The following is a 19,260-nucleotide window of genomic DNA, read 5'->3' on the forward strand; positions in this document are numbered from 1 at the left end:
CACATAACAACTTGATCTTAGTTTTCTATGCTATTGCAATGCCATGATCCATCTGGCATCGCCTCTATCCAGCACAGGCTACAGAAAGAGATGACAACTCCCTACTGTATTTACATTTGTGCTTTGTTTCGTCAGGAGATTATGTGCAAGATAGGACATGCGACTTTACTTACCTTCTCCCATATTTGTCCAAGGTAGAGAGATTGTGCCACCTGTTTACTTTAGAAATTGCCCCAAAGGGAGATTCAGTCGAGCGATAGCTGGAATGGTTTTCTCATCTATAAAACATTGCAGTATTGAAAAACGAAACGACCTGCGAGCAAGAAACTGAGTTCATAAATGTGACAGGCAAGCCAATGGAATTAGGTTGCGTTGAAACGAATGACTGCATCATTGACGCAACTGACTGCAACGTGTAAACGTGAATGTTGTCACCATAGAGATCCTATTAAGTCCCTTAGTATTCAAATTCCTAATTCTACGGTTATAACATTACGCCTCAGAGTTTATAGGCATGCATTACACTCTTTCATATCATAGTTCAACAGCAAAGTAAGCTGTAAAATTAGACATTTCCCTTTATAGGTTAAGTATAAGTATTCAGACCTCTTGACTTTTTCCAGATTTTGTTACTTTACTGCCTTAAAATTACACACAATACCCCATAATGACAAAGTGAAAACCCATTTTTAGAAATGTTTAAACAGAAATAATTTATAGGTCCCACAGTTGACAGTGCATGTCAGAGCAAAAACTAAGCCATGAAGTTGAAGGAATTATCCGTAGTGCTCCGAGACAGGATTGTGTCGAGGCACAGAGAAGGGAGAAGGGCCTTGGTCAGGGAGGTGACCAAGAACCCGATGGTCACTCTGACAGAACTCCAGAGTTCTTCTGTGGAGAAGGGAGAATCTTACAGAAGGACAACCATCTCTGCAGCATTCCACCAATCAGGCCTTTATGGTAAAAACCTGTTTTTGATTTCTCAAAAAGATTGATGAGGAAAAAAACAAACCATTTAATCAATTTTAAAATAAGGCTGTAACGTAACAAAATGTGGAAAAATTCAAGGGGTCAGAATACTTTCCGAATGCACTGTAGATCACTTTCAAACCACATACTGAGGAGACCATTCCCTTTTTAGGGTAAGGGCTACCGTAGATTATTATGCTCCTGTTATACACACTGGACATGCCTTGGTAGTACCCAACTTGCTAATGACCATCAGGTCGCTAACGGCCTGGTACTCAGGGCTCTATTGGCCCTCTAACCACTCTGACATCACTGCAAATGCAATAAAAAATCACATCAAACATCCTCAAACAAGAATCATGTTTTTAAAACTCACCTCACTGTGATCAATTTGAAGAAAGAAGTTCAACAGCAGGTTGAAAGTGAGTGTGAAGAGTGGTCATTGTGGAGGTTGTTTCAAAGCCTAACACAACAAAATGGACAGTGCTTTCTAAGGTGAGGATTCATTCAAAACACCCATACATATAATAGGGCTTATGCATGAACCCAATGATTGTGCTGTTATTCAATACATAGCCTATGCATGGCAGAAATACATCAAACTAAACTGATATAAGATGTCTTTGGTGCATAAATTGGTCTAGTCTCTTCTCCAAAATTAAACAAATTTGAGTAATGGCCTTTGAGTGTGGGCTGTTTCATGCATACCGGATGGACTGGTTAGGCTACTTTATGCTAAGCTCCAACATTTCTATCCACAAGTCTGGGAGAGAACTAGTAATAGGGAATTTAAATTATTAATTGGGTGACACATTACCTTTTAGCTATACAGAATATCTCACCACCACTCATTTCCATCTCCTCCTCTTTCTCCTTTATTCATTTATCGAGCGTGCAGAGGTGCTGAAATATGTTTCGTTGCGAAAGTATGTTACTATCGATGTTCCCGAACAGATTTCACTTGGTTTCCTGAGTTAAACACTGGGTAGCTGCAGGAACAAGGTTGTAGAGCCCGTGGCATTCAGAGTTTGGGCGGATAATGGGCCACTCTAAATCAAAACTTGTTTTTACAAATGAGTAAAGACCAGAATAAATTGAGAATAGTCTGATGGGTGAAAATATGATCACTTGATGAGAGGAACAGCGTGTGCAGCCTTGAGGCAAGGAACAGAGTGCTTGCTTTTTTTTTCAACTTTCTCAAATCATCAGTAGCCTGTAGTTGCATCATGCAGCCCATATTTAGATTTCTAAGGTTTGTATCATTCACAACTAAAGTTGCCAAATAACTCAATAGCATTAGGTGCTAAATCTAGCACCTTTTCCCAAATGATCACTTTTATGCTCAACATGCTAAAGGAACAAGGCTACAGCCTATGGCATGGAACATCGGCAGATAACATACAGCAGGCCAACTCATATTCTGTTCTTCTGAAATACATTTTCTTCATATAATAACGTTTCTTTAGACCGAACTGAAATAAACTGTGGATTTATTGTGGTGGCGTATGCTCAATTGATTTATTATACTCTTTTAAAAGTACATGTTGCAAAGGCGCACATCAGCAGCTTGTAGGCGTTGAGGCCCGGAGATACTGAATGTGTTTATGCTAATTAACGGTCAATTACCGTGGGCCCGGCACTCTTATGCATGACCGTAACCGGCAGACACAGCTTCGTGACCGCCACAGCCTGTAGGTAATGACATAGATTTTCTCCATGATGAGCCCCATCTCATCTTCTTTGCCATATCACTATCTCATGGTCTCTTTAATGCCGTTATTATCAACATCTCTTTGAACATCGTAATTGACTTCACTTCTATCTTTTTTTATACGGTTTTATTTATTTATTCCTGTTATTACACTCTTACGATGCGATGGGCAATAGATTTACAATAGATTTCATTTCCAGCGAAGCTCGGTACACTCTGTTCTGAGCTCGGTACACTCTGTTCTGACTCCATTGAGCTCTTTGAGCTCTTCGTATCCTATTATGACTCATGTTGTCATGTTATACCAATGACCGTAGTAACCAACCATTCACTAAGGATTGTTTGGGTATTTTCTCCTTCGGAAAAGTAGTGTAGTAGGATGAAGTTGCCCGTATACACTGCTCTAAGATCAGTGTTTTATTTTCTTCCTCCAATTGTTGAAGTTCCAGTTTGAGGAGTGAAAGCTGATCCTAGATCTGTGTCTAAGGCCAACTTCTACTCTGAACACCCGGGGTACTGACGTCAGTTCATACATGTTATTTTATAATGATATACATTACTAGAACATGTCTACAACTCTAGTGAAACCCCAAGTCAACATCGGTGTATAATATCTATCCTTGACTTTTCTGACATCATCTGCTAGTCATCCAATCAGTTTCTCACCTACTCTCTTTGAAGCAGATTGATATACTGTGATTCTCCATTAAAACCCCAAAAAATGCACAATGTATACCAAATCGTTAATAGTGTATAAGACTGATTTAAAATGCACCAGCATCGCCTGGAGGACGGGGTTGTGTATTAGCCAGGTACTGAACTGATACATGAAGGCCATGGTCTGTTGCTCTTTGCCTCACACAAACCAATTACGGAGTGACACATTTTCGCCCAACAGTTGTAGACTGTTTTTGCTGCTATTACCAGTTCGGAATATAATGTTGTGTACACTACTGCTACAAAGTCACTGTTGCATTTCTTTGTTTGTCGCAGTACAGTGCCTTCAGAAACCCCTTAATAAATATTCAACCCCTTATGTCAATCCTAAATCAATTTTCCAAATGTTCTTCCACTTTGACATTAGAGTATTTTGTGTAGATCGTAGACCAAACATGACAATTAAATTCATTTTAATCCCACGTTGTAACACAACAAAATGTGAAAAAGGTCAAGGGGTGTGAATACTTTCTGATGGCGCTGTGTACCGTATGTAGGAGTTGCACTAAGAGTACTGTAGTACAGGAGATCAGTTCCAGCTAATACAACATCCAAAGGTAACATGAGGTGCAGCCATGGCTGTGGCTCAGACAATCAGTCTGTAGAAGTTGGATTTTCACCTCAAGTGTGGCTGAAGTTAATTAATTGGACACGTGGGTATTGGTCCACGTGGTTTATAAAAATGTAAAAAGCAAGCGTGTTGATTGCAATCAATGCACAATCAGCGCTGGAATTTCTGAGCCTGCGGGACATGCTTTTGACAGCTTTTTATTATTTTATTTTACAGACCATTTAACAGCAGCCAGTCAGTGCACAATAGAATGGGAGGTTTGGAGAGTGTGATGGTTCTATTTCGAAAAGTACAGTATCCTCTCATTTTGAATTCTGTACAAAATGGCCCTATTTCAATATTACAACGGTCCTTGCAGAAATGATTTTGCCCTTGGCCTTGTCTGTTTAATTCATTTCATGTTTGCTTCTTTTCCTCATAGAAAGATACTTTGTCAAGCCAGTGCTGTAGAACATTCTTTATATAGACAGTACAAGTTTTAAAAGTTTTCCATTCAAATGAAATGACTAGCGCTGACTCATCTCATGTTATCTCATGTATCGACTCCAATTATTACTCTCCTATATTTTTCATATCCTGCCATGTCTGGCTCAGTTGAACAGCTTTTCCATCATTACTGTATCTGTGGAAAAGGAACTTGAACTGTGCAGACTGGAGTTAATAAAACACTTTTTTCAAACTCTACACTTTACATTAATTTGGGTACCTTTTCTTTCTGTGGGACACCACAATGTTCATGCTGCGTATTATACATGATCATACTTAACTAACTCACCATGTCTCTTTTGTCTTTGCAGGACCCCAGAACCAAGCACAAGTTTAAGATCCACACCTATGGTAGCCCCACCTTCTGCGACCACTGTGGCTCTCTCCTGTATGGTCTCATCCACCAGGGGATGAAGTGTGACAGTGAGTAATGTACCTCGTCAATCCACTTAGACTGGGGATCACTATACACAACCAGCGATATAAACCTTAAGAGGACACGCGGTGCACCTGGCTATGGCCAATCTAACCAATAATGGAGCGCTGATGTTACGTCCATCGCGGTTGATCTCACTGATGTCGTCTGTTTTGCTTGGTTAGCTAGCTAGCAAGCTACACGGAACAAAAATGTAGAGTGTTGGTCCATTGTTTCATGAGCTGAAATAAAAGATCCCAGAAATGTTCCAAATGCCTAAAAAACGTATTGCTCTAAAATGTTTTGCTCAAATTTGTTTACATCCCTGTTAGTGAACATTTCTCCTTTGCCAAGATAATCCATCCACCTGACAGGTCAGGCATATCAAGGAGCTGATTAAAGAGCATGATCATTACACAAGTGCACCTTGTACTGGGGATAAGAGGCAGCTCTGAAATGTGCAGTTTTGTCACACAACAAAATGCCATAGATGTCTCAAGTTTTGAAGGAGTGTGCAATTGGCATGTTGACTGCAGGAATGTCCACCAGAGCTGTTACCAGATCAGTTAATGTTAATTTCTCTGTCATAAGCCGCCTCCAACCTAATTTTAGAGAATTTGTCAGTACTTCCAACCGGCCTCACAACTGCAGACCACATGTATGGCATTGGATGGGCGAGAGGTTTGCTGATGTCAACGTTGTGAACAAAGTGCCCCATGGTGCCGGTGGGTTTATGGTATGGGCAGGCACCAAACACAATTGCATTTTACCGATGGCAATTTGAATGCACAGAGATACCGTGACGAGATCCTGAGGCCATTGTGAAGCATATATTTTTTAAAGGAATCTGTGACCAAAACATGCATATCTGTATTCCCAGTCATGTGAAATCCATAGATTAATGCCTAATGAATGTATTACAATTTACTAACTTTCTTATTTGAACTGTAAGTCAGTAACATTAGTAAAGCTAGCTGCACAGTCACATTGGCTACCTAGCAACATGACTTCATTTCTAAATTCTGGAAGCAGTGGAAACACGATGTGACCTAACCCACCAAGGCCCAACCCGGGTTGATTTCAAACTTCCAATGGAAACCTGGCTTTAGATAGGTTTAAATATATTTTGAACACAACTTTATCGACGTCGCCCATACTGCACAGGACACAATGAAGTTAAATTACAATTCTGTGATATTGCCCAAAGATGATTTCCGTTATTTAAAACTGCATTTCTGTTTTCTGTCCATTCCTTCCAGCAGTTTCCCCTCTGAAACCCACACACGATTCACATGATTCGCTCTATCCAGAGATCTTTAAATATACATTATCAAAGCTGCTGCGGGCCTTTATTAGTACAATTCCCTCAAGTTTATGATTTTATATGTGATAAAGCACAAATGACTTTAATTCAATGGTAAATAGTGCATCATATCTCTTCACCAGAGCTGGCATGAAATACTAATTATGACTCAGGGCTATATATAAATAGGGATTAGGTTGGAAAATGAGTTTGGCACATGCTGGCGGTTCTAATCCTACTGCAAATTAGATTATCATATGTTTTTAATTGTGTGTTGCCATGTTATAGACTAGAGGCAATATGGGTTTTGTTCCGGTCAGCCTCAGAGAACAACATCGACCTATACGGTGACTCGGTGAGTTAGTTTATTAGGAAGTGCATTGGAGATGTTGTACCCACTGGGACTATTAAAACCTACCCTAACCAGAAACCGTAGATGGATGGCGGCATTCGGGCAAAACTGAAAGCGCGAACCACCGCATTTAACCATGGAAAGAAGTCTGGGAATATGGCTGAATACAAGCAATGTAGTTATTCCCTCCGCAAGGCAATCAAACAAGCAAAATGCCGGTACAGGGACAAAGTGGAGTCGCAATTCAACAGCTCAGACACAAGACTTATGTGGCAGGGTCTACAGGAAATCATGGACTACAAAAAGAAAACCAACCAGACGCCGACGTCTTGCTTCCAGACAAACTAAACACCTTCTTTGCCCGCTTTGAGGATAATACAGTGCCACCGTCGCGGCCCACTAACAAGGACTGCGCCCCCCCCCCCCCCTCTCCTTCTCCGTGGCTGACGTGAGTAAAACATTTCAACGTGTTAACCCTCGCAAGGCTGCTGGCCCGGACGGCATCCCTAGCCGCGTCCTCAGAGCATGTGCAGACCAGCTGTCTGGTGTGTTTACGGCAGAGGTGTGGACTCGAGTCACAAATATGATGACTTGGACTCGACTTTGACTTTAACACCAATGACTCGTGACTTGACATGGACTTGAGCCTCATGACTCGACCTGACTTGATACCCTCCCCAAACCCAAATATAAAAAATTATGCTGTTTAAAAAAGTGTGCAGCGCATCAACTCTTCATTTAACGGATTACAGTTTGAATCGGACAGCAGCCAATCAAATTGTGCCAGCTGAGAAAAAGTTTCCAAAAATGTCCAACTTTGTTCCACATTTGAAGCTGTACAAGGAACGATAAGTCGTGGCTAATATAGCAGACAGCTATATATTTTATTACTTTACTGGTGTATCATGTAGGCTAGCGTAAAGTTAAATCAATGAGCCTCCACACAGTCAGTCAGTGCGGGAACGTGATCATTGCACCCAAGATTGAGCTACAACTGGCTAGGTAGTTGGTAGCCTAAATCCTGCCTGACGTTCCTAAAACAAGGTTGGGTGATTGTGTACAAAGCTTACATCGCCCGATTGTGCCCCATAGCGATCCTCGATAGTCGATCACTATTGGGGGTGGGGTGTCTTTCTCATGGCTACCCATGTATTTCCATGGAAATATAATGTTAATTTGATAAGTAATAAACATATAGATATTTTTTAAAGCATTCATGATTTGCGTAAATGTAATATACTAACTATTACTCTTGTTAAAAATATGAAATGGTATTACATTTGGTGAAGAGCACACAAAGCACATTCATCTCCTGCACATCTATCACTCCAGTGTTTTTATTGGTATATTGTAATTACTTCGCCATCCTGGCCTATTTATTGCCTTATCTTACCTCATTTGCACACACTTTTCTACTGTATTATTGACCGTATGTTTGTTTATTCAATGTGTTGTTGTATGTGTCAAACTGCTTTGCTTTATCGTGGCCAGGACGCAGTTGTAAATGAGAACTTGTTCTCAACTGGCGTACCTGGTTAAATAAAGGTGAAAAAAGAGCACATTATGACTTGTTTAGGACTCAAAACTCAAAGTTAAAGACTTGAGACATGACTTGATACTTGACAGTCTTGACTTGAGACTTGACTCGGACTTGCCTGTCTTGGCTTGGGACCAAACAATGACTTGGTTCCACCTCTCGTTTATGGACATATTCAATCACTCCCTATCCCAGTCTGTTGTCCCCACATGCTTCAAGATGGCCGCCATTGTGACTTCCGCCCCATAGAACTCACTTCTGTCTTCTTGATGTGCTTTGAGAAACTAGTCAAGGATCATACACCTCTACCTTACCGGCCACCCTAGACCCACTTCAGTTTGCATACCACCCCAACAGGTCCACAGATGATGCAATAGCCATCACACTGCACACTGCCCTATCCCATCTAGGACAAGATGAATACCTATGTAAGAATGCTGTTCATTGACTACAGCTCAGCATTCAACACCATAGTACCCTCCAAGCTCATCATCAAGCTGGAGGCCCTGGGTCTCGACCCCGCCCTGTGCAATTGGGTCCTGGACTTTCTGAAGGGCCGCCCCCCAGGTGGTGAAGGTAGGAAACAACATCTCCACTTCACTGACCCTCAACACTGGGGTCCCACAAAGGTGTGTGCTCAGCCCCCTCCTGTACTCCCTGTGCACCCATGACTGCATGGCCATGCACGCATCCAACTCAATCATCAAGTTTTCAGACAACACAACAGTAGTAGGCTTGATTACCAACAACAACGAGACAGCCTACAGGGAGGAGGTAAGGGCACTCGGAGTGTGGCATCAGGAAAACAACCTCAAACTCAACAAAACAAAGGAGATGATCGTGGACTTCAGGAAACAGCAGAGGGAACACCCCCCTATCCACATCGAAGGGACAGCAGTAGAGAAGGTGGAAAGTTAAGTTCCTCTGCATACACATCACAGACAAACTGAAATGGTCCACCCACACAGACAGCATTGTGAAGAAGGTACAACAGCACCTCTTCAACCTCAGGGGGCTGAATAAAATTGTCTTGCCACCAAAAACACTCACAAACTTCTACAGATGCACAATCGAGAGCATCCTGTCAGGCTGTATCACAGCCTGGTACGGCAAATACACCGCCTTCATCCACAAGGCTCTCCAGAGGGTGGTGCGGCCTGCATCACCGGGGGCAAACTACCCGCACTCCATGACACCTACAGCACCCGATATCACAGGAAGGCCAAAAAGTTCAAGGACAACAATCACCCGAGCCACTGCCTGTTCACCCCGCTATCATCCAGAAGGCGAGATCAGTACAGGTGCATCAAAGCTGGGACCGAGAGACTAAAGAACAGCTTCTCTCTCAAGGTCATCAGACTGCTAAACAGCCATCACGAACTCAGAGAGGCTGCTGCCTACATTAAGACCCAATCACTGGCCACTTTAATAAGTGGATCACTAGACATTTTAAATAATGCTACTTTAATAATGTTTACATATCTTAATTACTCATATGTATATACTGTATTCTATACCATCTATTGCACCTTGCCTATGCCGCTCAGCCATTGCTCATGCATATATTTATATGTACATATTCTCATTCATCCCTTCTAGATTTGTGTGTATTAGGTAGTTGTTGGGGAATTGTTAGATTACTTGTTAGACATTACTGCACTGACGGAACTAGAAGCACAAGCACTTCGCTACACTCAAGTTTTTATTTGCTAACCATGTCTATGGGACCAATAACATTTGATTTGATTTTGATGTGAGGCTATGTTTGTAGATGCTGATGCGTGTTTGAGATACAGTATCCATGTTTTCACATGTAAACAGCACAGTTACAATTGTTTTCAGGGTGAAATCAGTTTTGTGATATAAATTATTCTCACCTGGCCTTATGACTTTATAAATAAAGCACATCAGTTTTTGCTTAAACCAACTTATTTTAGTTTGTTTGCCTCTCCGTCTCTCCTGGTAACCTCTTTAATGCTGTCTCTCTCTTTCTGTCTGTCTTCCTGTGTGTCTGCGTCCCTTCAGCATGCGACATGAACGTGCACAATCAGTGTGTGATGAACGTGCCCAGCATGTGCGGGACGGACCACACCGAGAGGAGGGGACGCCTCTTCCTGAAGTGTGACATCACAGGGGACAAGCTGCAGGTCACAGGTAGGCCTCCAGATCGGTCCATCTCTCAGACAAATCGATTTCTCAATGTGTGTCCCAAATGCACCCTATTCCATTTATAGTGCCCTAATGGTGACCAAAGCCCACAGTGCATTATGAAGGGAATAGGGTGCCATTTCGTGCACATCCGTTGCCTTCTTCCCCAGTGGGGTTATGGTGTGTAATGGCTGACGGAGCTTCCTCTTACCTTTTCACAATCAGTCCCCAACCACTTTAGCTGTCAGTTGCCTGTTACAGCCCCATATTGATTGATAAGAGAAAAAAAATGCTTCTGGCCACAAATCCATTCGCAGCATGGTTCGCTCCCACCGGGCAGTCATCACCACTGATTCCTGGCAATCTGTGTATGTGTGTTTGTTCTTGTGGGTGTGCGCGCCCATGTGCATGTATGTTCCCTCTAACCTTAGCCTACATCGATTTCGATCTGCACAATTGTCAATCGCATCAATAGGCCCAGGCTTTGAAAACCATTCTATTGTAAAAACACCTGTTCACAGTTCAATAGATGAAGTGAACTGGTTGTCATACCAAAAATCACCATGGTCTGTTTTTGAGTGACAGCAGCCAAGAGACAGCATGTGGTGAGGCAACTATCACTTAATTCAAGCCTCCAGTCTGCAGCCTACAGAGACAAAGGGTCAATTCCCTTTGGTATACAGATCAATACTGTGTGTGATTTCCAAATAGCACCATAGTCCCTATATAGTGCACTACTTTTGGCCACTGCCCACGTACAGTGACGACAAACCCTGTCCATTCTTTTAAAACATACCCAGGGGTATATCTGTGTGGGCTTAGCCAGAAACACGGGTTTCTCTTTTACATGTGTTTAGTGAGTCACGATTCCATTTTCATGTCTTTCTCTCTTTTGTGTGTGTGTGTGTGTGTGTGTGTGTGTGTGTGTGTGTGTGTGTGTGTGTGTGTGTGTGTGTGTGTGTGTGTGTGTGTGTTTAACTGTTGGTTCTGTATCTAATTATTTCAGTCAGGCGTAGAATAGACAGCATCAAAGGTGGTCCAATCAGGCAATATGCTTAGTGCTACTTCATAAAGTGGTACTGCATTTTACTTCCAAGGCCAAAATATTGATAATACTGAATAACATTGTGCAGTGATTAAAAAAAACAGTATTTTGAGAGTTTCTTTGATATGGGATGTTGTAGGAAACAGTTCCCTCTTTATGCTAATTGTAGCTAATGCAGCTGTAGTTACATAATAATCACATAAACATGTATTTAGTAGTGTAGTCCTAGTACTATAGTAGTGTAGTGTCAATTCAGTGTTGGTACACATTCGGATTCAGTACAATGACTACAATTTAATTTGTTGCTTGTGTAATTACTTACAATACATGTGAAATTCCCTCCCCTAATAAAAATATGGATGCCCCCACACCACAAACAAGGCTGTAGGAAAATGGAAATATGTACACACAGTCAGTCCATTGACTGGTTACGCTGGGATCACTAAATCAAATCACGTTCCCTCAACACACACTTATCACATTATCACCCATGAGATGGAAGCAACCCCGGAAAGGAGAGGAAGTGGACCATTTTAAAGCTTTCACAATCCAATCAAGGTACAGAGAGAACATAGCACTAGGAAGTGGAGATAGGAGGACCCATGTACTGTACTGTATAGCTCTGTTCTAATGTTCAAATGCGTTGTTCTTTCCTCCACCCCTTCATGCAATCATTCATCAAATCTATTTTGAATAGGTGAGAGTAAGGGTTCCTCTGTATAGCTCAACACCAAACCAGTCAAACCAGTGGTGGCAAAGGGATCAAAGTAGGATGTGGAGTGCCGTTTTCAAAGTATTGGCACTGGGCCTACAAAACGTTAAGGAGATACCACTGCAGTGCAGCCCTAAAACATCAAGTACTCTGTGTTGGCACCCATCATATGACACTGTCGGAGGAAGGAGAAGAGAGCAAAGAGGGCCAAGCCATGTTGCTAACAAATACAGACCCACGTCTATTCCAGTTGACTTGTGTCTCAATGTATCCCTTATCCCTTGGCTGGCGGTAGCCTTCCTAAGCAGCCTTCAACTAAGTGTCACTTTCACTCAGTCAGTTCTACTTCAAAGGGGTTTTGGGCTTTTGGCTGGCTTCTCCTTGGAACATTCTGCTTCTGTTTACTCTATTTAGCTTCAGCACAGTGCAGCGGCCTACTGATATTCCTACTGGCAGACAGTCCCACTGGGCTCGGCTGTGCTGTGGCTATGAGGCACGCACACACTCAAACACAAATATTCCCATAGCTAAATCGCTAACTGCTCTTCTCACAAACAGGTTAGTGCTAGCTCGCTAACTGCTCTTCCCATCAACAGACAGACAGATAGCCAGATTGGAATGCTGATTAGGGCCCATCTAAAGTGGACAGAATGCTAAATGTACTGGCAGCCAAACAGGATGTGGAGCTCTCTCCTTATACTGAAATGTGTCATAGTGGGCTATGATGGAGCCAGGAAAGCTGTGATGAAGCTGGACCTTGCTGGTGAAAGTAGTATCTTGATTTGAAGAGGTCTATGTTGGCTAGGTGTTAGCAACACCTGCGGAGTCATTTCATAACAGCTAATGTTATGGTTCTTTGGCAGTGTTATGACTGTCATTATGCAAAAATCCTCCAAAATAAACATTTTAATGTTAGCAAATGATGACATTTCTATCACACATTTACTTACATAAGTAATTTACATTAATATGAGTTACAGATGCAGCTATCTGGTCTAAAAGTTACCTGCCTCATTCTTATGATGTGAATGTTGTGCATTTGCACAGGCAGGCAGACAAAGACAACTTCGCCAGTTTTTTTGCATTGCCCTGCTTATTGGTTCCCTTTAAAGCACAGGCTATGGACAGGCATAAGCTACGGACAACAAACACAATTGCATCATGTCGATGGCGATTTGATTGCACAGAAATGCCGTGACGAGATCCTAAGGCCCATTGTCGTGCCATTCATCCGCTGCCATCACCTCATGTTTCAGCATGATAATGCACGGCCCCATGTCGCAAGGATCTGTACACAACTCCTGGAAGATGAACATGTCCCAGTTCTTCCATGGCCTGCATACTCACTAGATGTCACCCATTGAGCATGTTTGGGATGCTCTGGATCGACATGTACGACAGCGTGTTCCAGTTCTCGCCAATATCCAACATAGCCATTGACGAGGAGCGGGACAACATTCCGCAGGCCGTAATCATCAGCCTGGTCAACTCAATGCGAAGATGTGTCGCGCTGCATGAGGCAAATGGTGGTCACACCAGAGACTGACTTGTTCTCTGATCCACGCCCCTGCCTTTATTTTTAAGTTATCTCTGACCAACAGATGCATATCTGTATTCCCAGTCATGTGAAATCCATAGATTATTTTATTTTAATATTTATTTCACCTTCATTTAACCAGGTAGGCTAGTTGAGAACAAGTTCTCATTTGCAACTGCAACCTGGCCAAGATAAAGCAAAGCAGTGTGACAGACAACAACAGAGTTACACATGTGATAGACAAATGTAAAGTCAATAACGCAATATAAACATCTATATACAGTGTGTGCAAATGTAGTAAGGTTAGGGAGGTAAGGCAATAAATAGGCTATAGTTGCGAAATAATTACAATTTAGCATTAACACTGGAGTGATAGATGTGCAGATGATAAATGTGCAAGTAGAGATACTGGGTGCAAAAGAGCAACAACAACAAAAAATAACAATATGGGGATAAGGTAGTTGGGTGGGCTATTTACAGATGGGCTGTGTACAGGTGCAGTGATCGGTAAGCTGCTCTGACAGCTGATGCTTAAAGTTAGTGAGGAAGATATAAGTCTCTAGCTTGTGATTTTTTTTCTAGTGATTTTGGCAATTCGTTCCAGCCCTTGGCAGAAGGAAAGGCGGCCAAAGCAGGTGTTGGCTTTGGGGGATGACCAGTGAAATATTCCTGCTGGAGATTAGGGCCTAATGCATTTATTTCAATTGATTAATTTCCTTAAATGAACTGTAACTCAGTAAAAATGTTTTAAATTGTTGCATGTTGCGTTTATATTTTTGTTCAGTGTGTGTGACCATTCTAATGAAATGGATCTGAGTTTTGTGGCTATTTACTGAGAGCAATGTTTGATAGTGTAATATGACGTACAGTGGGGCAAAAAAGTAATGTCAGCCACCAATTGTGCAAGTTCTCCCACTTAAAAAGATGAGGCCTGTAATTTTCATCATAGGTACACTTCAACTATGACAGACAAAATGAGAAAAACATTGTAGGATTTTTAATGAATTTATTTGCAAATTATGGTGGAAAATAAGTATTTGGTCACCTACAAACAAGCAAGATTTCTGGCTCTCACAGACCTGTAAGACTTCTTCTTTAAGAGGATCCTCTGTCCTCCTCTCGTTACCTGTATTAATGACATCTGTTTACATTTGTTATCAGTATAAAATACACCTGTCCACAACCCCAGTCACACTCCAAACTCCCCTATGGCCAAGACCAAAGAGCTGTCAAAGGACACCAGAAACAAAATTGTGGACCTGCACCAGGCTGGGAAGACTGAATCTGCAATAGGTAAGCAGCTTGGTTTGAAGAAATCAACTGTGGGAGCAATTATTAGGAAATGGAAGACATACAAGACCACTGATAATCTCCCTCGATCGGGGGCTCCATGCAAGATCTCACCCCGTGGGGTCAAAATGATCACAAGAACGGTGAGCAAAAATTCCAGAAAAACACGGGGGGACCTAGTGAATGACCTGTAGAGAGCTGGGACCAAAGTAACAAAGTCTACCATCAGTAACACACTACGCCGCCAGGGACTCAAATTCTGCAGTGCCAGACATGCCCCCCTGCTTAAGTCAGTACATGTCCAGGCCCGTCTGAAGTTTGATAGAGATCATTTGGATGATCCAGAAGAAGATTGGGAGAATGTCATATGGTCAGATGAAACCAAAATATAACTTTTTGGTAAAAACTCAACTCGTCGTGTTTGGAGGACAAAGAATGCTGAGTTGCATCCAAAGAACACCAGACCTACTGTGAAGCATGGGGGTGGAAACATCATGCTTTGGGGCTGTTTTTCTGCAAAGGAACCAGGACACGTGTAAAGGAAAGAATGAATGGGGCCATTTATCGTGAGATTGAGTGAAAAACTCCCTTCAGCAAGGGCATTGAAGATGAAACGTGGCTGGGTCTTTCAGCATGACAATGATCCCAAACACACCGCCCGGGCAACGAAGGAGTGGCTTCGTAAGAAGCATTTCAAGGTCCTGGAGTGGCCTAGCCAGTCTCCAGATCTCAACCCAATAGAAAATGTTTGGAGGGAGTTGAAAGTCCATGTTGCCCAGCAACAGCCCCAAAACATCACTGCTCTAGAGAAGATCTGCATGGAGGAATGGGCCAAAATACCAGCAACAGTGTGTGAAAACCTTGTGAAGACTTACAGAAAACGTTTGACCTCTGTCATTGCCAACAAAGGATATATAACAAAGTATTGAGAAACTTTTGTTATTGACCAAATACTTATTTTCCACCATAATTGGCAAATAAATTCATTAAAATCCTACAATGTGATTTTCTGGATTTTTTTTCTAATTTTGTCTGTCATGGTTGAAGTGTACCTATGATGAAAATTACAGGCCTCATCTTTTTAAGTGGGAGAACTTGCACAATTGGTGGCTGACTAAATACTTTTTTGCTCCACTGTATGTGGTCTGCTTGGAGTGACATGTGTGTGGGATGTGAGAAAATGCCATTAGGAAAAGCAACATAATGGCAAGTATTGCGCGTGCGTATCTATCTGCCTGTCTGTTCAGCCGTCGTCTGTCTGTGTGTATATCATACACTTAGAACAGACTAAACTAGCCTGTACTCAGCCCTGCATTCCCACGTCTTGGAGCTGTACAATTTGATTTAATTTGGTCTATCGGACCTCCGGGGATGTGAATACACAGTAATACATACCTGAATTGCCATGACGTGAAGCTGTTTAACTTGGCTTCTATGAAGGAATTAGGTACTTAGAAGCCCAAACGCAGCAGTAATAGGATCCGATAAGGATAACGTTTACACATGGCTCGTCACCTCCACGAGATTCCTAACGCTTAGAATTCACCCTGAATATTCATCTAACCTCTCACTTGGTTATTTATTGATGTCAATGGGAGACTAAGTGAAAAATCCAATTGAAGTGGAAATTAGGATTCTCCCCTTAGAGGGTGGTCCTCTCCTCCTCCTCCTTCTCATATCTCACCAGCTCTGAGTACTCTGTGTATGGAGATTAAGAACTTAGTGGTTTACCTTTTAAACCATCAAGGGAGGGAAAAAACAACAAGTGCCATCACCCAGGCGCCTTCAGAACATGCACTCTACCCTGCCTCTTCAAGATCCATAATCATACCTTTAATGACAGAGAGAGAGACTGATAATGACAGAGAGAGAGACTGGGAGAATGACACAGAGAGAGACTGGGAGAATGACACAGAGAGAGACTGAGAGAATGACAGAGAGAGAGAGACTGAGAGAATGACAGAGAGAGAGAGACTGAGAGAATGACAGAGAGAGAGAGACTGAGAGAATGACAGAGAGAGACTGAGAGAATGACAAAGAGAGAGAGAGACTGAGAGAGAGACTGAGAGAGAGACTGAGAGAGAGACTGAGAGAGAGACTGAGAGAGAGACTGAGAGAGAGACTGAGAGAATGACAAAGAGAGAGAGAGACTGAGAGAATGACAAAGAGAGAGAGAGACAGAGAGAGACAGAGAGAGACAGAGAGAGACTGAGAGAGACTGAGAGAGACTGAGAGAGACTGAGAGAGACTGAGAGAGACTGAGAGAGACTGAGAGAGACTGAGAGAGACTGAGAGAGACAGAGAGACTGAGAGAGAGACAGAGAGAGAGAGACAGAGAGAGAGAGACAGAGAGAGAGAGACAGAGAGAGAGAGACAGAGAGAGAGACAGAGAGAGAGAGACAGAGAGAGAGAGACAGAGAGAGAGAGACAGAGAGAGAGAGACAGAGAGAGAGAGACAGAGAGAGAGACTGAGAGAGAGAGACTGAGAGAGAGAGACTGAGAGAGAGAGACTGAGAGAGAGAGACTGAGAGAGAGAGACTGAGAGAGAGAGACTGAAACTGAGAGAGAGAGAGAGCGAGAGAGCGATAGAGAGAGAGAGAGAGAGCGAGACTGAGAATGAGAGAGAGAGACTGAGAGAGAGAGAGACTGAGAATGAGAGAGAGAGAGACTGAGAATGAGAGAGAGAGAGACTGAGAATGAGAGAGAGAGACTGAGAATGAGAGAGAGAGACTGAGAATGAGAGAGAGACTGAGAATGAGAGAGAGATACTGAGAATGAGAGAGAGATACTGAGAATGAGAGAGAGACTGAGAATGAGAGAGAGACTGAGAATGAGAGAGAGACTGAGAATGAGAGAGAGACTGAATAGCTGTATAGCTCAACACCAAACCAGTCAAACCAGTGGTGGCAAAGGGATCAAAGTAGGATGTGGAGTGCCGTTTTCAAAGTATTGGCACTGGGCCTACAAAACGTTAAGGAGATACCACTGCAGTGCAGCCCTAAAACATCAAGTACTCTGTGTTGGCACCCATCATATGACACTGTCGGAGGAAGGAGAAGAGAGCAAAGAGGGCCAAGCCATGTTGCTAACAAATACAGACCCACGTCTATTCCAGTTGACTTGTGTCTCAATGTATCCCTTATCCCTTGGCTGGCGGTAGCCTTCCTAAGCAGCCTTCAACTAAGTGTCACTTTCACTCAGTCAGTTCTACTTCAAAGGGGTTTTGGGCTTTTGGCTGGCTTCTCCTTGGAACATTCTGCTTCTGTTTACTCTATTTAGCTTCAGCACAGTGCAGCGGCCTACTGATATTCCTACTGGCAGACAGTCCCACTGGGCTCGGCTGTGCTGTGGCTATGAGGCACGCACACACTCAAACACAAATATTCCCATAGCTAAATCGCTAACTGCTCTTCTCACAAACAGGTTAGTGCTAGCTCGCTAACTGCTCTTCCCATCAACAGACAGACAGATAGCCAGATTGGAATGCTGATTAGGGCCCATCTAAAGTGGACAGAATGCTAAATGTACTGGCAGCCAAACAGGATGTGGAGCTCTCTCCTTATACTGAAATGTGTCATAGTGGGCTATGATGGAGCCAGGAAAGCTGTGATGAAGCTGGACCTTGCTGGTGAAAGTAGTATCTTGATTTGAAGAGGTCTATGTTGGCTAGGTGTTAGCAACACCTGCGGAGTCATTTCATAACAGCTAATGTTATGGTTCTTTGGCAGTGTTATGACTGTCATTATGCAAAAATCCTCCAAAATAAACATTTTAATGTTAGCAAATGATGACATTTCTATCACACATTTACTTACATAAGTAATTTACATTAATATGAGTTACAGATGCAGCTATCTGGTCTAAAAGTTACCTGCCTCATTCTTATGATGTGAATGTTGTGCATTTGCACAGGCAGGCAGACAAAGACAACTTCGCCAGTTTTTTTGCATTGCCCTGCTTATTGGTTCCCTTTAAAGCACAGGCTATGTTTGTTGTCCGCAGTGAAATATTCCTGCTGGAGATTAGGGCCTAATGCATTTATTTCAATTGATTAATTTCCTTAAATGAACTGTAACTCAGTAAAAATGTTTTAAATTGTTGCATGTTGCGTTTATATTTTTGTTCAGTGTGTGTGACCATTCTAATGAAATGGATCTGAGTTTTGTGGCTATTTACTGAGAGCAATGTTTGATAGTGTAATATGACGTACAGTGGGGCAAAAAAGTAATGTCAGCCACCAATTGTGCAAGTTCTCCCACTTAAAAAGATGAGGCCTGTAATTTTCATCATAGGTACACTTCAACTATGACAGACAAAATGAGAAAAACATTGTAGGATTTTTAATGAATTTATTTGCAAATTATGGTGGAAAATAAGTATTTGGTCACCTACAAACAAGCAAGATTTCTGGCTCTCACAGACCTGTAAGACTTCTTCTTTAAGAGGATCCTCTGTCCTCCTCTCGTT

At 42.4% G+C, this 19,260-nt stretch overlaps 1 protein-coding gene across 3 annotated transcripts in view; it reads left to right on the top strand.

Annotated features, from left to right (window-relative positions):
• Positions 1–19,260, top strand: part of LOC110493701 (protein kinase C alpha type) — a 217,197-nt gene that overhangs the window by 114,249 nt on the left and 83,688 nt on the right. For all 3 annotated transcript variants that reach the window (XM_036949695.1, XM_036949696.1, XM_036949697.1), the window contains exons 4-5: positions 4,766–4,877; positions 10,087–10,215. In XM_036949695.1, the coding sequence (XP_036805590.1) occupies positions 4,766–4,877; positions 10,087–10,215 (241 nt within the window). The remainder of the gene's footprint in view (positions 1–4,765; positions 4,878–10,086; positions 10,216–19,260) is intronic.

The sequence above is a fragment of the Oncorhynchus mykiss genome, chromosome 17, assembly GCF_013265735.2.
Source record: "Oncorhynchus mykiss isolate Arlee chromosome 17, USDA_OmykA_1.1, whole genome shotgun sequence".
In the NCBI taxonomy this organism is placed as follows: Eukaryota; Metazoa; Chordata; class Actinopteri; order Salmoniformes; family Salmonidae; genus Oncorhynchus; species Oncorhynchus mykiss.